This window comes from Lampetra planeri, chromosome 10, assembly GCF_965212315.1.
Source record: "Lampetra planeri chromosome 10, kcLamPlan1.2.h2, whole genome shotgun sequence".
Classification (NCBI taxonomy): Eukaryota; Metazoa; Chordata; class Hyperoartia; order Petromyzontiformes; family Petromyzontidae; genus Lampetra; species Lampetra planeri.
Window position 1 is genome coordinate 10,486,340 of NC_136116.1, and position 26,488 is coordinate 10,512,827.

General features: G+C 47.6%; 2 protein-coding genes across 2 annotated transcripts in view; one reads left to right on the forward strand and one right to left on the reverse strand.

Annotated features, from left to right (window-relative positions):
• Window positions 1-1,159: 1,159 nt before the first annotated feature.
• DNAAF19 (dynein axonemal assembly factor 19) lies at window positions 1,160-11,654 on the reverse strand. Its single transcript, XM_078598286.1, has 4 exons — window positions 11,463-11,654; window positions 5,582-5,735; window positions 4,017-4,161; window positions 1,160-2,139 (listed from the first exon to the last, which is right to left on the reverse strand). The coding sequence occupies exons 2-4, from the start codon at window positions 5,719-5,721 to the stop codon at window positions 1,570-1,572; spliced, it is 855 nt and encodes a 284-aa protein (XP_078454412.1). The 5' UTR covers window positions 5,722-5,735; window positions 11,463-11,654; the 3' UTR covers window positions 1,160-1,569.
• A 114-nt stretch (window positions 11,655-11,768) lies between these two features.
• LOC144721146 (uncharacterized) overlaps window positions 11,769-26,488 on the forward strand; it is a 61,455-nt gene continuing 46,735 nt past the window's right edge. The window contains exons 1-2 of the mRNA XM_078598541.1: window positions 11,769-11,976; window positions 12,485-12,530. Coding sequence (XP_078454667.1) covers window positions 11,961-11,976; window positions 12,485-12,530 — 62 coding nt within the window. The 5' untranslated portion in view covers window positions 11,769-11,960. The remainder of the gene's footprint in view (window positions 11,977-12,484; window positions 12,531-26,488) is intronic.

Sequence of the window (26,488 nt, forward strand, 5' to 3'; positions counted from 1 at the left end):
TTGTTTGGCCATTCCTCACCGTGCTGGTCAGTTCAGGGGAGTGAATGTGGTGGTCGCTCATCCGAGCGCGATCAAGGCCGGACCCTGCCAGCTTCCGAGACCCTGATGAGACCGGGGCGCATTCCAGGTGATTTAGGCAAAGACGCGCTTGTGTGGGCTATGCGGTGTTTTTTTGACACCACACCTATAATACCCGATTGTGTTGAGCGGTGCAATTATAAAGGTTGTGCGATTTGCGTATACAAAAGGGGAAAACAAGCTGGCTAACCAGTACATGAACAGAGCTTAAACTTTTTTTTGTTACAGGATTCAGCCGGCCGTGCTAAGGCTGTGCACACGAAAAGAAGAAAATACAAACATGGCAACTGTGCAAACTACTGCACTAGTCAACGAGCTGACCCATAGCATAAACATTGTAAGCACGTACTCTTTTTAAAAAACTTATTTTATTGCTTAAAAACTACACAGGGCTCAGTAATGGTTTGGCGAGCTGTGTAAGTTTCGGAGTGATCGGTTTATGGGTTTTGTAGTTTTCATGAGAATGTGAAGTATCTTTGGACAAATGGACTCGCTTTATACTTTGCTCATAGCAACGAGTGGCGGCCTATGGGGGCTCCCTTGAGCCAACACTTCTTAAAACCTGCCGTTTGAAAGGTTATATAGGTAAAATGGTAAACAAGGCAGATGTCTTCAATAAAATAGAAGCCCAAAGATATGTCCAGAAGCCTTTGAGGTTCAAGGGAAAGTTGCAAGATTGTTAAGCCTGACTGATGAAAATATCATGTATTCAGATTTGAGTATGGGTGCTCTTATCCACGCAAATATTCCAACTATTGGATATAAACCTGTTGTGATCGCTAAGTGGCATAACTTTGTCAGTGCAGTGAGATTTTGTACCACTTTATTAATGCAGGAAGTAAAACAAATCAATGAAGCTTTCTAATAAAGTACTTGTTGGCCTGCTTTGTTCCTGAGCCAATTTATCCATGCTCCAAGGATCATAATTTTGGTTCTCAGGAATGTTCAATTATTCATCGTACCATCTGCGACCGTGTGCAGCTTCGCATGAATGTCGACATTCATTAAGATTAAACAGAGCTCTGTATGATAAAATATTTAACACGCTAAAGATGGTTACGTCAAATATAACAATGGCAAGTGGAGAAAAAATGGCTTTATTAATCAAACAAAAAACCCTAATTATACTTGACCACAACACAGAACTCTTGAAGACACGGCGCTACAGGGCTGGTTTGTAAGGCACATTAACTACAAAGAGACAATTCAATTAATATATTTTGCTGTCATTACAGACCAATGCATGCAGCATTTATATGCTTGTAGTTAATTTAAAAGTGGTATATCAAAACGTTACAGGGGGACTGGTTATCAACTATTAAATAAAACGGAAAAAAACTGATTAATGAGACAGCAGACGCCTCTTTTTAAACTCCAGTTATTTAATGGCTCGTGTTGAAATGTGGATGACCAGCTGTAGGTGGAGAACAAACGTTTCCATTGGGTGCCTTAATTCCCAACTTTAAAAGCCCCATTGTATCCTTGGCATGCTCACTCAATTCCAAAGGCTTTTCTCAGAGCCTCAACGCTCTCGAAGGTGAGGCAGTCTTCAGGGTTCATCGACTTTGCGGTGAACTCCCGGGCTCCCCCGCCCACTGCCTGCCACCCTTCTACTGGCGCCAACTCTTTCTCAACGCCTCTGCTCTCCGCCTCCCGTCGGCCAGCACCGTCGTTGTTTCTCGGGCCGCTCCCGGGCGCCGTTTCCTCGCCGGGCACGGATCGCTCCGTGGCCCGGCGCTCGCACGCCGACCCCAAGCGCCGGCAGAGGCTCCGGACGGCCTCCAACTCCGCGCCGCCAAGGAGGCGCACGTTGAGTTTGAACCGCGGGGTCTGGACGAGGGCTCCGAGCAGCTCGGCCACGGCGGGGGCGTCCTCGTCACGGAAGCACTGGGCCAGCGCGACGGCCGCCTCGCCCAGCAGCCCAAAGCCAACCTCGGCGCGGAAGAGGTCAAGGCAACACCGCGCGCCCACGCGCAGCAGCAGTGCATAGCGGTCCGGGGACGAGCGGCGGCGCCAGTCGCGGTTGAACTCGAGCGCCGTACACGGCAGCTCCTTTGACGGCTGAGTGCGCGGGGGGGGGTGGGTGGCGGAGATGGAGAGAGTCGCCGGGGGAAATGGAACTTGCGTTTCATGGGCCCGGATTGGCATAAATCTCTTGTCGCTGGCACCCACGGCGGAAACATTTTATTGGTGCCAAATTATTTATAGGACCGATAAAGGTTTGTGATGTGATAACGATTGCATACGAGTAGTTTACGTTCGGAAGCTGTCAGCGCGCTCTGGAGGCAGGGGCTTGATTCCGTGGCCAGCAAGCCGTCAAGTGAATGACTAAGGAGCATGCCGATGGCGGTCTCAGAAAAACATTTCGGGTCAGAGCAACCAGAGTGCTATGAATCATATAAAAATAAACTAGCACTGCAAAGGCTTTGTCACCTTGGTGGTACAAATTTATGCTCTGGTCCTGGGACTCCAATCTGAACCTACACGAGCCCTCTATTACATGGAATAGTATACATATTTAGACTAAGAAACTTAGAAAATACCAGGTTGAGTTGCGTTATAATTTGAAATGTTTTGAGGAATCCCCTTAAACCTGGTTTTACATGAAAAGTTTAAGCAAATCAGATATGCCAAACTAGTTTATAGATTTTTTCTTTTATTTACAAACAGAGGCTGAGTGGAGGATTATACGCCATTTTGACAGGAATCTGATTCAAAAACTCTACGAGATTTGTAAAATCTTTCCTGATGGCCTAGTGCACTGAATGAATGTTGACTTCACAGTGAACCGCATTTCTGTGTACTGTATACATTCGCCATTACTGATGTGTTTAAGTAGCGTGGTTTTCCCTGTGAATATTTGCCAGCAGGAATGTAAACTGTCCGACAGCTGTCTTGAAGACAAACAGGTTACATTAAACTTTAAATATATATAAACTCTGCGGGCAAAGCACTCTAAATAATCAATGTTTAGGGACAGCTTTGTTAAAAAAAATCCTTCTCAATCACATTCTAATTGTGCTATCGGCATCATGTCATGCAATGAACAAATGTCCAGTCTCCAATTTCCAAGGCCGAGAAAGATAACATCACATAACTACTTCTGAGGTCACATCAATAGGCATCATTATCCGCACGAGGATCAGACCTGTTATATACCCTGCAGAAACTATTAAGTGTTAAGAAGTGAAACTTACCCAAATTAGGTGAAAACCCAAATGTAACGCCATGTATGTTTTGTGCAGTTATTAGTGACTGGGCTGAAACCATCAATTCACTCCACTTGGCCACCGATTTTAGTCGTGGGTGTCTGCCCATATTCAAACCTAGAATCCCAGCAGTGCCACCTCAGTACTCTGACCAATAAGCTACCCCGAGAAACTCACATTATACTGGTAGGAACCTCCTGGTTACACCAGCCCACAGGGGATTATTGTGTCCGTCCGTCATGCAGGGAGGGGCTGGGTGGGGAGGGAGGGGCTGGGTGGGGAGGGGAGGGTGGGGCTGGGTGGGGAGGGGAGGGTGGGGAGGGGCTGGGTGGGGAGGGTGGGGGGTGGGAGGGGTGGGGGGTGGGTGGGGCTGGGTGGGGAGGGAGGGGCTGGTCACCCCGTGGTGCCCTTATAAAACTCAACGTTTAACCTACTCACGCCGGCTTGTGCCCGCCCTCACAGTCGGGAATATTTGCGGAATACACCACGCCGCCGTTGACCCTGGCCATTGACCGAGCAACCCAACGTTCCTACCAGCTCCCTCCGCAGGAATGTGTTCAACCCAAAAGAATGTGTTCAACCCAAAAGAAAGTGTTCAACCAAAAAGAATGTGTTCTGCCCAATGGTGCGGTTTTGTTTAGTTCGCTGTCCTTCCCCCGGCACCTCCGATTAGCACGCTTGGCTACGTACGGCGCGAAAAAAGTTCAACACACACACGTACGGACAGACCTGTGGCGTTTCATGTTGCGACTCTTCACTCCCCTCCTCCTTGGTGGTCGCGAACGCGTTCCAGCGCTGCGCGTGAACGTCCCCGCCCAGTCGCACTTTGTCGCACGTCTCCAAGGGCCTCAGGTGCGATGCTAAGACAATGTCCCTGGGCAGCAGGGGTGCAACGACGCATCGATTTGTGCATTAAAACAAATATTCTTAAGCTCGCAAAACATGTTCTTATGCTTGTAATACTTGCACGGAATTGTACGTGTGAGAATCGATAGCTTTGTATGCATTGTGTGTATTTGGTTCACATGTGACCCACCTAGAGGCACTACAAGGCACCGTAATGTGAAAGTAAATGAATGTTTTGGGAATGTAATCGCTACCTCGAGCTGTGTTGCAATTCATAGAATTTTCTGGGGGGAGAATATAAACCCATGATTGTATAGAGATGTAATGTTTACTGGATAGAGATTTAGTGTTTTTGTCAATAAAAAATGGCTATAGACCCATTGCAGACTGTGAACATATATTGTTCACCTGTGTAAAAGGAAGCCTAGTTCGTGTATTTCGTTATAAATCATTTAAATCAAACATAAACGTTACTTACCAAACCATTGCATACTATAGCCCACGTCGAGGCAGTAGTTTATTGTTCCTAAACATTTATATTAATTTAGTTACGCTAAAGTGTGTTCACTTTCAATTAAAATAACAATCATGCATTTTGGGAACATGGTTTTCACTTTTTGCAGCTTTCTTGAATTATTTTGATACCAAACTGGGTGTCAGAATAATTCACACCGAGGATTGCAATGGCTATTGCAGACTCTTACCACACCACCCATGTCAATTAGCACACGTTCATTGCTTAGAGCCATATCGCTGGGAATGTGTTCTATCTCGTAACAAGCTTACATGCAACCGTTACCTTAGGCTTCTGCAAGGCCAGATTGTCAGCAGAGGGCAGTATACAAAAATCCATTATCGTACTGTACTATGCTCCAACGTCTATGCTCCCCACTGCATACCTGTCAACCCCTTATCAGTGCCTACCTCATACAGACCAATATAGACTCTATTGGTCACCCCGTGAGGTTATAAAGCTCAACGTTTCATGCTATGAAGTCCCATCATAAGGGAGAAATACAGACAAATATTTGTTTTTGCCCGTGTTGAAACGGCTGTACGCCGTATGGACCTCAAAACTAAATTTCCCTGCACAAGAATACGGGGTCTAAACCGTATGGGTTGACAGCCATGCCACCGTTACCAACCCACACTGACCAGTGGAGTGAATTCCGGTCAAATAAGCCCTATAACCAACATGGTGTTGGTCAGCCTTCATCCCCCAGTGGATATATCGTGGATGATGATATTAAAATGATATATTAATTGCATCTCAATGGCGACTGGTAGACTCCTCTACAGTGAGAGCAATAACACACACACACACAACAACAAACGTCAGTGCAGGCATTCTAGAGAGTAACTTGCGAAACTTCCAGGACACTCTGCCCCGTGTGATGAGGGAGCATGGCAAAAACAAAGTACACAAAACAGCACCATTTCGCCAGCACCTGAACTCCTCGTAAGAGCCCACTCTCTGCGTGATGGCTCGCAGCTTGGCTTCGTTCTCACGCTGGTATTTGGCATCGGCAGCCACGGCTGCCTGCAACTCCCTCTCCAGGCTCGCCCAGTCCAGCTTCTCATCGTCCATCGCCGTGGCTTCGACTGCAGAGCAACAACAACAACAAACAGGGGAGATGTCATTGTGTTGAAGCGACGCGCTGATGTTGCACCTTTGCAGCTGCGCACGCAGCTTAGAAGTCGCCACCTTTAAACCTGGCTTTGCCGGGACATCCTATTGGTGAGGTGGCTCTCCTGGGAAAAAAGAAATGTCTCCCCGAGACATCTTCTTGGTTCTTTCGGTAAAGTCACGTAGAAGGGAAATAATAAAATAATAAAAATAAAACATAATAAAATACAATTCTCACGACGTTTCGGCCACAACGCAAGCAGCCGTCCTCAGGTGAAGAACAGGACTGTCGGAAAGACAGCGTCTGAATGGACACCACCAAGCTTGGCAGCGTATATTTAAGCTGGGTTAGAGACGTCAAAGATCCCGGTTGTTGTCAGCTGCTCGTCATACATCGCATACGACAATGCATTTACGTGTTTGTATGTGTGTATGTTGAACTCGCCCGGTCCAGTTCATGTTTTTGTTTGTTGCGGTTGCACCCGATTCAAGAGCCGAATGGCTCACAGGGCTATTCCAAATAAATGAAAACTGAAAAAATGAAAGTAAAAACTTCTTTCGACAACCATGCTTATCGGAGGAGCTGGGGAAGGACAAGAAACTAAACACAAAAATCAGTTTTAAAGAAATGAGTTCACTCCTCATCCGGTATTGTGATATATTCGTCTTGCCATGACATTTTGATTTAAAGCTTTCGTGACTGCAGGGATTCATCTTCTTGGTTCTTTCGGTATTTTATTATTTCCCTTCTACGTGACTTTGCCATGACATGTCCTGTTTTTTTTATTTACCTCAGAGGTGGCATGTGGAGATGCCCAACAAACAGACGTCCACATTGTTGACTGCCCTTACGGCAGCTCGAAGGTGGAATGAAAAGGTTGATTGAACTCGATGACGCGACAATCAAGTGGTTGAATTGGATATCGATCCGTGATAGCAAACGGAGTATAAAGCTAAATATATAGGGAGGGCTCTCCAGCCAATCTCTCTCCACCCCTTGCCCCTCTCAGTTCCTGTGATTCGATAAATTATCAGGATTTGGAGGCCACATTTCAATTTAACAATAAGTAAAAAACATTGGTCTAGTTTTGACCGTCACATTTGTCAATAGCCGAAATGTAACTGCATATCCCCTCCTTGTAGTTTGCATCAATGATAAATAATCAATTATTTCACGTTTCATTTGATGGGTGTATCTTGAGCATGGAAATATGTAACTGTATACATCGATGTGTTCGTTGCAAACCTCGCCCTCTGTTTTGGGCTGAGACGACCACCTCGTCGCTCTGTCATGCCTTAGGGCTCTGAGAACATGACACCACTTTTCCAAAATCAATGACAGGAAATGTTTTGGCAGGAGAACCAGGAGACTGAGTTTCATGTAAATTGTACTGTATAGGCAAATTGAGGTTTTATTTCAGTGACATCACAAGGGAAGTTGGCGCTTCATCCAATGATGTGGCATAAAAAAAAATGTGTCCATCACCCTCATGGTCAGCCATCGTCTTTCCACTGCTGGTTGTAGGCCTCCGCAATCCATCGCCATCTCTGGCAGTCCCACGGTGCAGCAATCCAAGGAGCTCTTGCACACAAACGAATTCATTACTCCACCTCCATGTTGCACGCCCTCTTCAGCACGTTCACTCTTTTGGCTTCCACTACGTTGTTAGGTCTCAAGCCCTGGCCATCGTTACTTCTCGTGACGTCTCGTGCCAAAGGACACTTTTATTAACAGCCCAGTGTAAAAAATGCAGTCTCACTTCAGTTTTATAAAACACACTACCAAATTACTCGAATTGGCAGTTAGAGAAAATATACCAAATGCAAAAAAAAAATGTCTGGAATAGAGCCACATTTTTTGTATCTTCTCATGTTACGACATGAGGCCCAGGCTTGTGAATTGAAGTTCCAAGCCATGAATACCTGGCACAGAGTTTCGGTAGCTTTAAGGTTTTTTTAAATCGCTAACAGACCCCTGACAGGGCCCCCAGTTGCCTCTAAAATACTTGCACCGCTGCATCCTTAAAGTGAGCTTCTTCTTTCGTATGGCTGATGTGGATACAGAACAACAACTACAATTTCACATTCAGGTGGTCAAACCAGATGAGCGTGTCAGGAGGAGCAGCGGAGTGTGTCGCTGTGATGTCTCCTTCGTATATTTGTGGATTGGGCATTGCGTCGTTATAGAGATAGCTAATTGGGTGGCGTTTCTGCCACAAACCAAAGGAGCTGCTCATTAGTCACCCAGGAAGGAGATCTTCCCTAGCAACACGTGGGTCCACCAAATCTGAAAAGTGAAGGGTAGGTGGAACCTCAGGAAATGCAGTGTGAGTTTCTGCCATTGCTTATTATTCACGTAGAGGCATCGTTTTAAGAGTTGTATGCAAAAGCATGGGGAGTTTTAAGGCAGCCATGCTTACAGAGACGTCATAACAGTCAAATTATAATATTCACGAGAGAGGTCGATAAAGCCTTTCTATCGAGACTATAACATGGTAAGCTAACCTGACATATATAATTGATGGCTCCGTATACACACTACCCCACAATACGTGCAAGAGCATCATTTACAAAGCAGTGCAGCTGTTAGCGAAGAGGATTCATAGAACTGAGAGCCCAGGCATGCAATCAATTTTTCTCTGGCGCTAAAAAGACTGCGTGGAAATTGGTGGATTGATAGAAATCTCATGGCTGCAAAGTTTCAGTGTCCATTTCCCTAACTTAGCTGGATTCATTTTATGAGCAGCTTGCACCATCCATCACGGAGACGCAACAAACTTGGGTTACCCTGATATTGAACGAACAGCACAACAGAAGCATAACAGTCGAAAGAAAAAAAAGTATGATTAACATACTCGACTTCCCAAAACAAACTAGTAATGTAAATGAAGCTCTGAATAACAACGCGTGTGGTGTTTGTCGTGCATGCCAATGAGCCACCAGTTTTCAAGGAGATGACAATTTTACTCCCGCAAAAGGCCATAGCAGACACCTTGTTTGATGCAAAGTGCACATTAGTCCTGATGATATTATCATCATGATCAGCAGGTCCTTGCTTGTCACAGCTCAAATTTCCTACTTTAATTTGTTACGAAAATTTCATGCCGACTGGCCCTTTTGTAGTTTTTAGAGACAGCTGATAACTCAAATCCTTCTTGCCAACAGCAATAACGAATCTCAATGAGATCTTCCTGTTTCATAAGTAATGGACATTCGTTCACTCGCTCATTCGTTGATTCACCTCATTCATTAAATGAACCAAAGCTGCACAATCAGAGCGAGGACACTGTAGACGTGGACAATGCATGGCAGCCAATAAAGAGAACACGCACGAGAGGAATACTGCAATGGAGATGGATTGTGGCATCGTAGCACCATGAGGGATGGTGGTGCCTTCACTCAGCAGTGGGTTGACAGTGACATGGTGATGAGATGTAAAATGTGAACCTCATCTTCCCTGTTCTCGATTCTGTTGTAAAGTGAAAGTGTTTATCATTCCGTGACTTCCTACAAAACCCTCCGCCTGAATTTGTAACATTCTCTGCACTGGGCCCACTGATGATGATGACCATCTGTGGACTAGCATTGGCCAACACTCAAAACCAAAGTGGTTCCACACTCAAACGAGAATTGACACGCATTACCTCCACAACCGTATGACAGCAGCAAGTCTACCGGACACGACGAGCAATGGTGACACCCAACAAATTGTCACCTATTTGATCGACCTCTGAATATTCAACCCCGATACATTGTCTTAAGCTGTATATATTTTAAAAACCATCTCATTCACTCTCTTTATTAAATGGGGGCACCGTGGAGGTACCCCCATTTAATATCACACAAATGTTACGAAACTCCCTTCCCGTGGGCATCAAGGTGGTGCCAGGAGAACACAGTACAGCAAAAATGTGGCCGGACTCTGTTCCAGCTGTTCGGGATAGAGTGCTGTCCTATCGCTCGCATCGGTTTTCTCTGGGTACTCCGGTTTGCTTCCACACGTATTACGCTCTACATTGCATATCATCCCAGTGGTCGCGTAGATTTATTTTCTCCGGGTCCTCCGGTTTTTCCCTCCAAATTTAGAAACACGAGAATTTCGGCAGCCTACGACCGCCGTGTTCTAGCGAATACGGAGGAGGGCTTCTTGGTGCTTCGCGGCTCCACTGATGTCCTCTTCTTCCAGCCCCCCCCCCCCCCTCATGTGTGCAGATACTAACGGGCTGTACCTTAAAAGTTCATCAGATAAATGTTAAGTTTAGCGCCAAATGTGTCCTCTTGGATTTCCTGAAATTTCGAAGCGTCTGATGCAAAGAGAAATGTAAAAAAAATTCTGTGGAGGTATTTTACACGCGGGTCCTGATGCGCAGGACTTATTTAAAACGAGCAACGCCTGTTCACCAGCAGCCCTGGCCAAACTAAACCGACCAGTCAGACAGAGACATGTCTAAACAGGGTGGGGGGGAGGCAGATATAGGCATATATGCCTACAAAATACATCTGGACTCTATGTCGAGTGTGTAGGCATATTTGCCTACGAAAGAAATGTCATTTAGTTTTTTTTTTGGGGGGGGGGGGGTCGACAATTGTTGTAAACCTCCATAATAGAGGTTTTTGGGTTAGATCGCGTAAATATATAAATGTGTCGTTAAAACCCGCCACCACCCGACACAGCCAACTAGTAAGGGTTGTCACGTAAACAGAACGTGGCCAATTCGTCAATAGTACAGCACTAGTGTAAAGTGTAGAGTAGTGTATAGTGTATAGTAGTGTATAGTGTAGAGTAGTGTAGTGTATAGTGTAGTGTACTAGTACAGCACTAGTGTGTAGTGTATAGTGTATAGTAGTGTATAGTGTAGAGTAGTGTAGTGTATAGTGTAGTGTACTAGTACAGCACTAGTGTGTAGTGTATAGTGTAGAGTAGTGTATAGTGTAGTGTAGAGTAGTGTATAGTGTAGTGTACTAGTACAGCACACCGGTTGTGTTGGAGAGCCAAGCCACAACATTTACAATCTGAGTACGACGTTTCGCCAGTAATTACAACTGGCTTCATCAGGCGACAGCCTCGATTATGGATGATATTTTCTATTACTCTTTGATTCAGACCTTCTGAAAGGCTCTTAATAATTTAGTTAACGGACAAACGGAACGCCGGGATTTTTCTAATAATGAGTTTAGATTATTTATTGAGATTATTTGGCTGCGATACATTTCCACGTGATGATAAGCCACTTCGTTGAGCTGTCATTTGTGATGGTCAGGTCGCTTCTGAAAGATAGCTAAACAGCTACGTGGACTTTACCTGGTTAAATATAAAACAAGTTTTAGCTTAGACTGTCTTCACACTCCCATCGCGCCTGGGTCGTGCTCTCTCTCTCTTAGAGATTGAGCAAATGCGGAGTCGGTACGTTACAGGTACAACAATACTCTCAATAATAATCATCATCATCATCAAGGAAAGTGCGACAAAATAAACGAAAATGTACTGCAGCCTTCGTATCTCGGCTCCGCGAATCGTGGATACGAACGCGCGTTGTCAGACTCGCAAATGATTCACATAAACACTCGTGAAGCGAGTGATTATAAGGGGCGAACCACCACCAACCCCAGGTCATAGTGACGGGGCGATATTGAAGACGATACTTGTTTAGTAACTCTCGTCGTGTCAATGAAATTGGTTCTCGGTTTCATGGCAAACTCACCCCGGCTGCAGCCGCGTGCTCCGTCTCTACGGCAACGGTGGCTTATAAACAGCGGTGGGTCCGATACACTTTAAATTCTACCGCTCTTTTTCTACTCCCGTAAGTTGACTGCAATTACGCGAGTATTGTTGTTTGTGTGTGTTGGTGCAAGTAAATAATATAGCGTTGTTTTTTTTAAAGAAAAAAAATTGTTGTTAAGTTTCGATTCAACTATTTCCGGCGGTCAAAGGTCAACGGTGGGGTTTTAAAAATGGCGCGGCCCAGTGCCGCCCCCACGTGGCCCCGCGCTTCAATTGCCTCGTACGTTTGCGGATTGCTTTTAGGGAGCGGTCGCCAAAGTTCCTTCATTTAGCTTCGGCGAACGAGTGTTGTACAAACAAATAAACCATAATTGTTAAAGTGGTTCTAAAATAAAGAAAATTCTAAATAATTTTGGAATTTTAAGTTGGTACGAGATACTTATCGATTGGTTTTAAAGGAGTCGCTATCAATTCGAAAATGTACCTGAGATTAGGTGGGTTCATGAACGTATTTTTGTTTATTTTCACACAAGTGCTGTACACTATCATCCTGTATATAGAGAATTGCACCCAATATATCGAATGCAACTAGTTTGAGTAATGCATCACTTGGTAATCTTAAGTTAACTTTGTCGGTACTACATTTGGCAATATATACATGTTTTATGGTTTAATTGTAAATACTATGCAAATAGTGAATCCTATACAAGCGTGTTTTAATCACTTTAGAATTGGTTAATTGTAATACAAATAAAATGTATAGGATGTAATTAAAAATGCTATGTATACTGTAATGCTTATGTACACACTGATCAATACTATTTGTGGATGCTTTTTTTGTATCACGTTTGCTGCCCACGCCCAATGGGGGGGGGAACAAAACGCCAATCGGTCGGCAAGGAAGAGCGCTATTCAAGTTGTAAGGGAGAAGATGCGTCACATTGTTGCATGCGGTCAGTGTTCGCAGTGCAAATGAGCAGCGTTCAATTTTTATTTTTCCAGGAAGCGATTTCTCCGCGCGGCGCAGACGAGTCCAGCACGGCGTCAGGTAAAAAGCGTCGCATCGATCACTAAAACGCACGAGGGCACAAGTTGTTTGATGCGATGTGTTGTGTTGCAGTTCCATGTGGCAAGCCCCCCCCCCCCCCCCCCCCGTGTTGTCGGTCGTAACAGTTGTTGGATCATAACTTCGCCACTTTGATCGGTGCCGGTTATATTTACGGTATACGGTTATTTTGGCTCGAATTTTGTCACCTGAAGTTCATTCACTGCTTTTTCATGCCTCCTCTGTAAGCCTGATTGCATCGGTCGGATACGTTTTTTTTAAGGACGTACAATAATGTGTTTCTATCGATTTTGCAAGGTCATTGCCACACCCTATGACCCGTGACATTTTCTTGTAACGAAGTAATTAGGCTGTGAATTACATCTCCACCCAAGTCGATGCTTTTATTATTTTGTAACTTTTCTTTCACAAAGGCACTGCTAATACGCTCCCGTATTGCGTTAAGTGTGAATTTGGGTGTGCATGTGATTCATGTTGGCCATGCCTCCACAGACAAAGAGCCACGTGGAGTGCACGCGACAGTTCCATGCTGGGGTTTAATGTAGAAATACAGTTCTGCTGTGCAAGTCTCTTCTTCTCATTCACTGCGTCCTAAATACATTTAACGTATAATAACAAGGTCATGTCATTACAGTGCAGCATTTGCCTTATTCTTAAATGGTATCTTTTTTTTTAATTATAGTATGCGGTATGTTTTTATCAATCTGTAAGGTTGTTAAACATTTTCACGGTTAAACAACACTTCGTTGTGAGAAAACTAAAACGCCTATGGGAAAATCGGTGATGGTTGCACAAATTGCTCATGGAAAGTTTGCATTGAATGGGTGTGCTTTGCGGTGCACAATTTTCGCATCCCCAATGCACCGTGTGTTTATTTTGTCAATGTTCCAACTCGGTAACCAATGAATGCGAAGTTGGCATGTGTCCACACGTTACACGAAGGCGGGTGGCGTGGGGCCGATTCAAAGAACTCATCCACCTCTAGTTTCTGTATTTTGTCTAAAACATGAAAAACACCGAATCTAATTCATGAATCGTTGATTAACTATCAAAACTGGGAGGGCGATTACATACATGTTAACCCATATGGTTTACCCGTAATTCTTGTATAGGGAAATTGAGTAAAAAATGTTTTTTTGTTTGTGTTTCACCCTTGTGATGGGACTTTGTAGGATGAACGTTGAGATTTATAAGGGCACGGCGGGGTGACCAATAAGTTCTGAATTGGTCTGTAATAAGGTAGGCATTAATAAGGAGCTTGACAGGTTTGCGATGATTTGGGCCAAGATCATTGTAGTGCATACACACACACACTAACTCGGACCCCAAAGTGGTCTGGTTTTTTCACGACCGAAGACTCTCAATGTTAGATGCCCCGCAGCACTCAACAAGTGCACTGTACTGAGGACACACAACTCTCGTGGTTTTCACTCATTTCACCCGCTAATGCCCCCCAAAAACCTGGAATTTCATCACTGACAAAAATGTTTATGGTTACGTTCCCATCATTCATTTCTTTATGACAACTTCACTTGCAGTTGAATTTAACTCGCATCCTTGTCGGTTTACATATTTGTACAACGGTCACCCTATGTCTCGTTAATGTTTCTCTAACTTCATTGCATACCCTATGAGCAGTCTAAAAATAATCTGCCCGAGGCGATTTTTGCTACAGATAATGTATTGCTTAACATAGATTCACGTTTGTGTAATATCTTCGATTTCTCAGCTGACAGTTGTTTTTGCTGCGATTTCTATTTGCTTCATTGATCTACCTTATTTTATTTATTTTGCTTTTAATATTTTTGTGACTTGATGTCATTATTAAAAAATGAAACGATCTCGCTCCCTTGAGTTCTCACCCCAGTGAAACAAATGAACTTGATTTGACTTGTGGTCATATATTTGCATACGACCAAAGTGCCCGCAATGTGCCCAATCTTGTCATGTGTCGGCAACTAAGCTGGCTTGACCCTGAATAGTGTTTGGATGGGTGACTACCATACACAAACAGGTTGTCATAGTATTTTCGGGGCTGTCAGGGGGACATCAAAGGGCACTGGAGCAAAATGTTTTACTGCCAGACATATGCGCCTCCGCCTTCGACAGCCCGCATTGACTGTTGCGGTGAAATATGGTCAAATAACCCCTACGACCCGCACCGCATGGGAATGCGTAATCCAGCAGTGAATTGGTGGATCGACAAAGGGCTATACTTGTACATGTGTTTACCTTTTTAAACGCTCATTTAAGAGGTGGCATCAGACCTCCGTTCGCAGCCGCAGCTTAGAAAGCACCACTGGGAGGGTTGTAAGCGAGTGGCAGAGAGTGGGTATCCTCTAACCACGGCCACACAATCACCTGCCACCCGATCAGGTTATAGCTCCTTGCCTTCATTCGCCTACACTCGTCCACGCGCACACACACACCCACTCGGCTTTAATGGCATCCGTCCACATGAAACCGTGAGTCATGAGTTGGCGGAAACCCTATCCGCTGGGGCCTCGAGCATTCACCGCCTCCTCGTGTGACCTGCACGGGTCACTGGAGCGAGGCCTGTCTCTCTCCGTGCCGTGCTTGATTTGCTGGCCACGTGAACATGGCCCAAGCCATGAGCCTGTAGAAATGGCGACTACATCCGCAAAACCATGGGGGGGGGGGGGGGCTAGAGAAGAAAAAGCATGATAGGGTGACATTTCTTGTTCATGAAAAGGGGAACCGTTACTTGAAATGTCGAACATTGTTACTCATTCTGTTTCAACTTTTAACGGTTTCACGTTGGCTGTCGTGCCCCCCCAAACCCACCCACCCCCCTCCTGAGTTTTTGGTATGCCCCCCTTCAAACAAGGTCAAGCTACAGAGCTGAAACCATGGCTCTTCAGGTTGAATTCTCATTTCACCCTCGGGTTATTGCTGTGATGTAGCGGTCGGCAAACTGGACTTGAACTCCAGAGGTCACCGGTTCGACTGCCTGGCGCGGTGTTTGAAACGATGGGCACGTTTTAGAAAACGCCTCGGCTCGGTCTGCCCAGTAAAATAAATGGATGCACCACAGTCAACCTTGGTGGGATAAAATGTGGGTACTCCTAAAACTTCAATTACATCTGGTCAGCGTTGAAGAGGGCACCATGTTGAACTTTTGCCCCGTACGTAGCCAGCCGCGCTAAACCGAGGTGCGTGGCAAATGACTACCGTACTGTCGACATTGTGTACACTCTCAAGCTGTGAAACCAGACTGGTCAGGTTGCCAGCAACAATAAGTCGTATGCCAAAACGAGAGGTTTGAAAACGGAGATTGTTGATGGTGGTTTCCAAGCTCGAAAAATATATATTTGTTTTAACCTTTATTATGAGCATGGCTTTATGACATGAAATACGTAACCGTGTATACTATATAATAATAGGGCCCTTTGCCTAGGAAAGCCTGAATTGGTGTTGATAATTTTTCAAGAAGAGGATCCTGCATCGGGATGTTTGGCCACTTCTAATAATGAGGAAAACAGAATGCCCAAAGGAATTCCACACACACATCGAAGGATAACCCAAAGCTCTGAACAGACAGCTTCGAGCATCTCTTGCTGTGCTGCCATCTGGCACCCTAGCCGAGGCCGGAGAACGCCTGCAATTTCCAGGCAGCCTCCCATCCAAGTATTAAGCAGGCGGCTCAAACCTGCTTATCTGCTAGGATCTGATTGTATATTGGATGCATTCAGGTCTATTTGGTATTGGGCAACCATTAGCTCAGTGTTCTTCATTAACTTTCAGAGGGCGGTCACTTTTGCCGATAAGCCATCGGTGCGAGGGCCACCACACATGACAAACCATTGGGTTTCACAGTAAGATGATGGGTGTTTTTTCACATTTGTGTATTGTCGGGGACTGCACTAAAGGCCACCAGGGCCGCCAGTGGTCATTGGGCCTTGCAATGAAGCACACTGCATTAGCCTATCGCTGTGGGGTAGTAAGAGCAAAATCATTGCTTGTTATGGTTTACGTCGAAGCCTCTTTGATCGATGATGGCAAAGGTGTTTACTTGGCATTTAATTACTCTTTGATCCCTTACAGGCTACGTGAAGTTTGGCCTGAGGATAAGGAAATGAAACGCACCTGCCACGTGTGTTACTCTGTGTGAATGCGCTGAAGCAAATTCTTGGCCGGGTGGCTCGGATGTCGGAGTGGTCCGAGCTGGCAACCGCTGAGATCCTGGGGTTTGAATTCGGTAAGCCGTTTGCGTTAAACAAAAAAGAAACAGGTTCTCAAGCCCAGCGAGTCGATGGTCTCAGCCTGGTCAAACAGTGTGCTGACTGACATGCGACAAACATTTACAGCCTGTAAAGCTGGTGGGATAGAAAGGTGCTGCCCCCCCCCCCCTACTGTGTGGACTGGAGGGTCACCTGAAGGGCTCTGAGTAGCATTGTATAGTGGTTCTGTGATATCCGCTTCTGCGGGACGTCCTCTAACACAAAGGGTTACTACATGCATGTTGTGCGAGAGTTTTGAATGGATCATTCGTGTCGGGGCGTAATTCTGATTGGCACAATCAGGGTCAAATTTAGGATGAAGACGTAAGAAATCTTAAGCTCCCCCCCCCCCCCCCCAAAGCTTGTGCAGACCTCTGCAGAAACAGACATTACAATCGTGCATTAACTTGATGAAGCTTGTGACTAAGCCACTGCCCCCCGTCGTGACATGAGGACTGGTGCCAGTGGCTGTGTTGGCTCAGTGGTTAATCTGTCCCCGGCTGCACTCATTCTTTGTGCAGGCGGCTTAGCTGAAAATGACCGCGATTCAGGGGCAGTGGCCGATTCTCATCGGCTCTTCTGTAGGGATGAGAATTCCAAAGCGTTGCGATGCGATAACCTTTTCCTGCCGCTTCTGCTGCTGGGTTAGGCCTGCAAGGCTGCGTCACTCGTGTGAATGTCAGCACCGGCGAATTCCGTTAATGTCTTGGCATGAACTTTGCAAGCGGGATGGTCCGGCAAAGGTGTCATCCATTTTACTTAAGGTTTTATAATTATCGGTTTGAGCTCGGTCGCTACAACTACAACCCACTTGGCAGTGCAACGTCAACATTTAATCGTCTCGAGTCTCGTGTCTCTGCACATCCACGCGCCGCCGGTCATGGCGTTGGCGACGCACATCGCTGCCGTGGCGAGATGTTAACTCCCTCGCCAGGTATGCAGGAGGTCGTGGGTTCAAACCCAACCCTGACATCTGTATAGTTGGAGTTGGCGTGTTCTCCCTGTGGTCGCGCGAATATTTCTCCGGGTGCTCCGGTTTTTCCCTCCACATTTAGAAACGTGCGTTTAGAATATTGGGCTGCTGTAAATTTTCATATGATAAGCCACTTCGTTTTAGCTCATTTGTGGCCAGATCGCTTCTGAAAAGAGCTATTTAGCTCGGTGAGCCTGATCTGGTAAAATGCAATGTTTAGGCGTTACTCGAACGCTCAACAAAGACATTTTTTCCATCCCAATGATTGTTTCGTGTAAACATTTTTGCTGTTGTGTTTTACGGCTCTCATTCATTTGCTCGTCCCCGCCCCGCAATGCCCTCCTTGACCGCCGTCACCTGCCGACGGTCTTGGGCCGTCGTCGTCCTTGCAGCAGAGCTGATACAATAACGTCTTGAATCCGAGTGCAGGCGACTGGGACACGTACATCCACAGAACATCCTCTCTCTCTCCGTGTTCCCCCAAAGTGCTACGTAACTTATTGACCCCAGAGGGTCGAGAGAGGCACAGTCCCGACTCCCAGTCCAGAGTTAGAACCTGCGAGTCGGCACGCGATTGTACTTGGCAAGGTCTTATTTTCATCGTCGTCAAAATCAGCCCATGGTCAATCCACTGCTGGATGAAGGCCTCCCCAATTCGTCGCCATCCCTCACGATCCCTGCGGTGTAGTAATTTGCCGACCTATCACCTGCTTACGAGCTGATTTCATCGTTCCATCTCCTTGGTTGTAAATCCTCTCGTGCACGTTCTGTCCCTTTAGCGCAGCCATCGTTAACCCCGTCCCACGCGGTGCCTTGCCCAAGTCCGCTTACTTTTTGTAACGGCTTGAATGATGTCATTAACCGAATTGTTTCTCTCGTCCATGTGTTCCTCTTGCTGTCTCGCGGGGTAATCTCAAGCGTGCACCGATCCGTGCTCGTTTGCGCACTCGTTGGGGTTTTCCATTTCCTTGCTTTGATGATGACGCTTCTGAAAATGGAACAACCAAAAAACTGAGATGTGCACTTGGGTTTTCGTCTCCTCTCGAGTGCCAGATGCTCTCGGGTAAGATGCACGAAAACTGAACACCTCGAGACAAAGAGCGTCACGGCTCTTCGGATTTCTCCAGGATAAGTGAAGATTTTTGCTTCTGAAAATGCGACGTTTACATCCCAAAGTGTCGACTTCCCCAAGTGTAGACTTCCCCCCCCCTCCTTCCCTGCCTCGCCTCCCACCACCACCAGATGATGTCACTGCTTCTGCATCTGGATTCCTCGTTGTTGAATGAATTGAACCGAATGTGTAGAATGTGCTCTGCGGAGGGAGGCGGTTTAATTTACAGAGAACGCTTGTTTGCCTTGAAGCACGACAGGAACGCGTGTGTGTGCACGTGTATGTGCGTGTGTTTGCGCGTGTATCTGCAAAGGTGCTCGCTCACAGCACATTCCCCAACAGTTTATTAAGGCTACATGGGGGGGGGGGGGATCTTTGTGTGCAGTAGCGAAGCAGTTGACACACCGCGCTACGAACCTGTTCATTCCCGCACACGGCTACCAACACCAGTGATGATTATCAGAACCAGTCCAGGGGCCTCCCCTAGGTCGACTCGGCCTCTAAAATGAGTACCTGGTGTGGTGCGTGAGCGTCGTCGGGTGTGGTGCTGGCCACCCCCCCCCACCCCCCCTCGTGTGCCGTGCCGGCCTTCATAGATGCACGCTAACAGCACTTGCCCCAAAAATGTGTTGAGGCTATGGGGGGGGGGTAATCTTTGTCTTTGTAATGCGTTGGGGCACTTCGTGAGTTCGAGGTGCACGCCCCGCTTCTGCGTTGCAGGCAAAACACGTGACCCGTGACAGATTAGCAAAAGCGTGACCCAGCAGAGATGGCGTTCACTACATATTCGCCTCATAAGCACGTTTTGCAATGTACCGGCCCGTTACTGCGCTAGTTATTGCCTTGGTTCAAGTCGTGACGCCCACGTGAATCTCTGCACAACAAGAGTCTGTTGCTTCAGAGTCTGAAAATAAAATGTCACCCTTCGAACCTCCGTGGCTTTTTATATCCACGTGTTTTTTTTTTGCAGCAGTGGAATGAGCATGGCTGCTGCTGCTGCTGCTAATTCATTTGATCCTATGGAATGGTTCCCCCACTGCATTTGAAACAAATTTCAGAATGCTTAAATACAGTAGCGTAAGAACGCTTAGAAGGACGGTTTACTGGATTAACTTTTATGGCCATAAGCAATGCTCTTCCCTGGCCATAAAAGACGCGTGCATATATGTCAGCCCTGTATCCTCACTGACCTCTGAAGTCCATTTTAAGAATCCATACGGCTGCATTTTCAATTAAATATTACCAGCGAAACTGCTGGTGCAGCACACGAGGGGCGGATGGTTCCCAGTACCTGAAACCTCTCGTGGAAACAATAACCCACCAACCCCGCCCCCCCCCCTGGTTCTGTGTAGAGAACGTATGCACGTATGTGTGTTGGACTTCTTTCGCGCCATACGTTGTCAACCGTGCTCACCGGAGGCGCTGGGTAACCCATCCACTGCCATAGTTGTTTCTTTTATGGTTACCAAATGTAAGTCGCCGTCAATGCATTTCAGTAACCGTGGCATTATTAATAATAAAGAATAATTATTAACATTTTGTAAGGTGCCCTTCATCCGTAGATTTCCAATTCCATAGTAAAACCGTGTACCTAAAGATGATAAACTTTGATTAGTGAAATTTTTTTTCTGTCAGTTCGCTTCAGTCGGTCTACTCGTCACCGATCTTTTGGCATCCACGGCCACGTTTCAAATGAGACCATATCCTGGCCTCTTCACTTCTCACCTGGTTAAACAAGACTCCTGAATTAACTCCATGTCGATGGTCTCCCGAAGATGGTGTCGGTGGTTATGGAGGTTGTGTGACCATGCTTCACCACGCTGGTGGGCGCGCGTGTTCGTGAAGTTGAGAGTAGGGTGGGCCAGGAGTCCAGGACCGGTTCCAATATATCACTCAACACAGATGTGTCCGCCTTGCCCCGGAATCGTACTCCGGTTGCCGGCTTCGTAGTGCAGTGTGTGTGAATCACTGCGCCGTGATAAGACAATTGCATCGTGATGAAATAAAATAATCTTCCCCGAGGCTATCATGTCTGTTTTATTCTACCGCACATGGAAAATCGAGTACTGTTCCGTAAAATTCCCAGTGCGCCTTTCCACGAAGACTCCGGTGAAACTCTCCTTGTCTGCATCAAGATAGGCAGTCCCCGGGGGCACTAGCTGATCCTATTATCTGCAAAAATATCTCCTAATGCTGCATCTGAGTGGATATCTGTGGATAAAATAATGAATGTTCCACTGCTTCCATGGGCTTATTTGAACATACATCACCACACTGGTTGGTGAAGGTGGGGGGGACAGATCCGCTTGTGACACCACTAGCCACTGATGTTGCGCATGTATGTTGAACTTCCTTTTCTCCGTACGTAGCCAACTGTGTTGATCGGTGGTGCGGCCGGGAATCGGACCCGGCTTGCCAAGTTCATGGCGCAGCCGCTAGCCGCTTGTGCCCACCGGTCCACCCATATTGTGTTATCCGTGAAATCGGCGCGCAGATGACAGGAATAATCTGGCAGCGGGGTAAGACGCTGTTGCGTTTCAGTTTTTCAGTTTTTTCAGTTTCATTTATTTGGTATAGCCCTGTGAGCCATTCGGCTCTTGAATCGGGTGCAACCGCAACAAACAAAAACATGAACAAGAAACATCTTAAAGTGACTACGCGCAAACAGAAAAATCCAGGAAAAAACAGCAAAGTCTTCCAGAAAAAGCTCCGTATATCAGTGCTGTGTGCAAAAATCCCAGTGGGATGCAAGCCAAACAATAACAACCATAAGACAATTAAGATGATCAATTAGGGCCGCGTCTAAGAGTCGCCGCTGGTAACAGGGCTGCGTTTAAGAACACTTTTGCCGATTTCATCGCGGACTGCGAAGTTTGATCCGGGTGACTCCTCCACAGCAGCGGAAGCAGCTGGCGGCGAGGTGTTTGTCAACCGTGGGGGCACCTTCCGTGAGCGCGTGCGGCGATTAATTTGCAATCTCTGGCTTTGCAGAAGGTACGATGCGCTGCACTGTACTGGCGTCGCCAAACTCACTTGCATCATTTAGTTCCTTCCTCGAGGCCAGAGGCATTTGGTTGAGGCATAAAAAAAAAGTTCCTAATTAATGTGTTCGTTAAACCGGTTTGTAGGGGCTCAGGTGTGGCCGCACGTGCCCTAGCTTCGACTTGTCAAAATCCAAAATCGCAGAGCTCCAACTCTGACCACCTTGCTATCTCGTCAAGGAGTGTAAACCATCATGCGAACTTCGGTAATTCTCACATCAGCAGCTTTTGGCTCGCTATCAAACAAATGGCCACCACATCGCGCGCTTTCAGATGCACGTTTGCGGCCGTCTGGAATGCTCCTCCTTCCAATGTTAGGAAACCACTGGAGCTGTGCACTTTTAAACCTGGATGGAAAACTCACTTCTTCACAACTGATTTTTTCGTATTTAGTTTGTTGTCCTGTCCCCGCACACCGGGCACGGTTGGCGATGCACGGTGAGAAATAAGTTCTACATACGTACATGCACATACCAACCATATTTCACCAACTGCGCGCACCGTGAAAGCGGCTTTAACGCGTGTGGCCTAGCGAGTCCACGGATGACGACGACGACGTTCCCTCCGCTCGCGCTGCTGCTAACGAGAGGCCACGGAACGCCGCGTCGCGCTCGCTGTTTGGGAGGAGGCCACGTCGACAGTCGTGGAAGCTATGAAGGGCTGCGCTCTCGACGCTTCCCTAACAACACGACTGAGCGTGGTGTGGAAATTTACAGGCGTGTGTTTGGATGTTGGCGGGGGGGAGCATGTAACGCTGTTTTTATTTTATTTACTGTGGTTTATGAGCTTGGGTAGAGAACATGAGGTCGGTGCTTAACTGCGAAATAATAAGCGGCCGTCGCAGACGGACACTTTGGGGGGGCTCCCACGGAATTTCCGTGGGAGCCCCCCCAAAGTGTTCGTCGAGTAAAGGTATTGCAGTGAAGCAACTATCAGGGCCATCGTTGGGTGCTTGAGAAAATATAAATTAGACGGAGCCTTGGCGCATTGTTGCTAAAACTAATATTGGATATCGTTATTAACATCCGCGCACTATGGAAACCTTATCTGCTGTTCGTGGCTTGAGTGTTGGCTAGAAGATGTAGTTCTTTCTCGGAGCGTGTTTATTTTTAAAATTAACTGCAAAATGTAAATCAATATAATAATTTATGCATTACTTTTACCATTTAAAACACGTGTGGTGCGGTCTCATTTCGATTTCTTTGACACTTGTGTGGCCGATAATGGCTTTTAAAAACACGGCGCAGGTAATCTGCAAAATACGTGCTTTTCAGAATCTGAATATTTAAACTGGAGGAATCCAATGGACTATAAAGCTCTTTATCACAGATAGACTGCACTGCATTACACACGTCCGCTTGTATTATTAAACCGTTCAAAAAATTCCATAGCATACTGGGTAAAACGCAACGGTAACTTCTTATAACGCCCACATTTTTTAAAGAAATAAATATTGTACCCCCCCCGCATCCCCTGCGGGTGTTAAAGTACGAAATGTTTGCAAGTGCCTGTGTCCCAAGGCTCTGCGGTCTGCGAGTCTGCAACGCGCTGGCCCAACACTGCTGACAAGTGACTCATTTCCTGCCTGCTGCCACCCTCCGATAACCGGGGCGGGTTCGAGCCGCTCCCGCTCCTCGTCGACTTTGCTGCTGCTGCTGCCTCTTGCCCCATGGCGTCCAATGAGAGAGAGAGAGGGCAGCAGCAACAGCAGCAGCATCTCAGCAGGAAGAAGCCGTGGCCACGGTGGGGGAGAAGGGGATGTGTGGTGTGGGGGGAGAGAGAGGAGGGAGGGGGAGGGAGGCGGCCCCGGTGGGTCGGGCTCGCTAGCAGAAGGTGGGTGTGGGGCGTTCCCGGCTGCCCGTGTATTTCTCGTTCAACACGCGGGGGGCCAGTGGCTTTTGAGACGTGACCGTGGTGGCGTGAGCACCTCCGACGCACGCGCTGGCCGACAAAGCAAAGGGAGTGTAAAGGTAAGGGGGCCGGTAGGAGTAAACGAATCATCGTCAACGACCCGTAGAGTATTTGACGGACATCGGCGAGCAATGCGCGGGTGATGACAAGGGAGGAGGGGGGACAGCTGTGCATCCTTCGCTCGCACGCTTTTTGGGACTCTTTTTGTGGGGTTTTCTGTGTATTTTTTTTAAAGAGCCGCTGTTCGTAGATGCAGACTTCCCCGTTTCCCCCCCCCCCCCCTTTTTTTTTCCAGCTCCGAGCAGCGGCAGCAGCAGTTAGCTCATTGAAGCCAGTAAAGCCCCCGGGCATCTGTGTAAAGCTGGACCCGATTAAGCCGACAGGAAGATGTAATTCGCGGAAAAAGGGGGGTGGGTGGTGGTGGTGGAGATTCTTGTTGTGAGCCACCACTCGGAAACATTTGGGGGGGGGGGGGCGACGTCGCTCACTCGGCTCTGTGCAGACTTCCACTTCTCCACACTGCGGGGGGCTTGCAGATTCAACTTTGCATTTCCTCGCCGAGATAAAAGTTACCCCCCCAAACCCGTTTCGTGTGGGGGGGGGGGGTGAAATGTGTCGACGTTCCGATTTGCCATTTCGGAAAAATCTCGTCGTTGGGAAGCGTGCGAAGGATCGTGCGCGTGCGTTATTTGTTCTTTTTCCTTCCCAGCCCCCCCCCCTCACTACGCTTTCGTGTGCCCATTCGCTCATCCGCACGCGGTTTTTGTCGTTCTCGCCGGTCGCTCGCTCGCTCTTGCGGCGCAGCGTAGGAATGTCTCGCCTGCAGCATCTGCCGGGCAGAGCCGACCGGAATGCGGCGTTGAGACCTCGACAGATTTGGCCAGACGTGTGGGGGTTGGTTTTTTTAGTTTGCGCCTGGGAATGAGAGAATTACACCGCTGTCTGCGGCTCGCGTCTCGCGGGTCGGTCTTCTCGTTGCGCGCACGGAACGAGAGAGGATTCCGCAGAAGTGCCCCCCCCGATTTTTTTGCGTGACACCGCAGCCGCCGCTCGTAAATGGGGGGGTCCCACTGTTGGTCACTTGAAAGGGCTCCCCACTGTGGCACGCGTCGCTCGACGATAGAATCACAGCAGCGGCGGCGGTGGCGAGAGGCTCCCTCGCGTAAAAATTATTCTCGTTTTGTCTGCACGCCGTCGTTCCGCGGAACGGGACGCGGTGGTGCGGGATGGGGGGGGGGTGGCCGATTCGCTCGGGGCGCTTTCGCAGCGGGAATCCGCGACCGCTCTGCGGAGTTGAAAATTGCCAGACGGGCTTTTGCGCGTGCACACACATGTCGATATGAACACCGCGGATTTGTGAACGGCAGTGAGGGTGGGTGGGGGGTGGGCCCGGTTGGTTTCTTTTTTGTTGTCGCGCGGCTGAAACCCGAGTGAATTAATGACGTTGTTTTAAAATTGAAAGCCGCAACACGACCGGGTCGTGTTTTTAATGACGTGCGCGGATTTATTTTCCTCCCGTCTTCTCGGAAGGGGAGGGGGGGACTGTTCGACTGCTCGCTCTGTAAGTGGAGCGAGCGGTGGCGGAGTGGTTAACGCGTTGAACCTGGCCGTCTGAGATCGATTCCTGGCCCCGGGTAACATCTGTGGCGAGTGACATCTCCGCCAGCCCACACGGACGAGCGTGGCGAAGTATGGTCAAACAAAACCCCCATGCTCGACACGGCGCAGGGAGACGTACATCCAGCAATTGGGTTGACAACGGGCGGTAGATTATGAATTGTAAGTTGACACCCTTACAATCTTGTTATCCGGGTGTGGTAGTGCTCAGCTGTGCTGGATTGCGCAAATCTTTAGAACTCTCGATTGTAAAGTTCGTGAGTTAACTCCCCGGCAAACAAGCGGTGTGCTGAACTAGTAATTAATTATCACGTTGTTTACCTGACAAACCTTACTAAATGTCTGCGTGGGTTTGTGGCGGGTTTAATGACACATTTATATCTACGCGATCTAATCCCAAAAAAACTAATGGATAACATCGGTCGTGAAAGCCTACGTGTTTAAACTCCTAAAGCCCTGCTGGGCCTGTGCGAGGCATCCTCGAGATGGCTATATATATAGAACAAGTGGATCCCAGCCACCGTTTAGCACTTGCATGCATTGTGTGACCACCGAGGCTTGCCAGGTGCTGTAGGCACGGAGGAGCGAGGTGTGGTCAGGAGATGGCAGCGCTGAGTGTCACCCCCCCCCCTTCGTGTGCAGCGTGGTGATGAGGTTGTTTTTCTCCCGGCTTCTTCCCCAAACTCCCCAAACGCTCAATCCACTCCCCGATGTTAGCAGGGCCCTCCTAGAAAGAACCTCGATATTCTCCTCCGTAGCTTTTCTTCCTGATAAGCAAAGGGCATTGTTATCTTTTATTTTATTAACCTCCAGCCGGCGTGCAGATTGCGCACGAGTATCTACGCGGAGAGCTTCCTCATATCGACGTGGTCATTCATATGCTGATGCGCCCTGTTCTCATGGCAATGGTCTCCGCTCATTGTCGGGGGGAGGCACCTGGTTCCACTTTAAAGAGCAGACCGCACATCCGCCGACAAAGCGCAAATACACCCACTCAGCTCTCCGCGCAGAACGTATTCGCTCGCCCGCTCGCTCTCTCCCCACGC

What these genes read in the sequence shown, in the direction of transcription:
- DNAAF19 (XM_078598286.1), bottom strand. Translation starts at nt 5,721, where the DNA reads ATGGACGATGAGAAGCTGGACTGGGCGAGCCTGGAGAGGGAGTTGCAG. An exon ending in GGCTCTTACGAGGAGTTCAG is followed by an intron (nt 4,162 to 5,581) that starts GTGCTGGCGAAA and finishes CCTGCTGCCCAG; the next exon opens with GGACATTGTCTTAGCATCGC. An exon ending in CGCAACATGAAACGCCACAG is followed by an intron (nt 2,140 to 4,016) that starts GTCTGTCCGTAC and finishes CCGCGCACTCAG; the next exon opens with CCGTCAAAGGAGCTGCCGTG.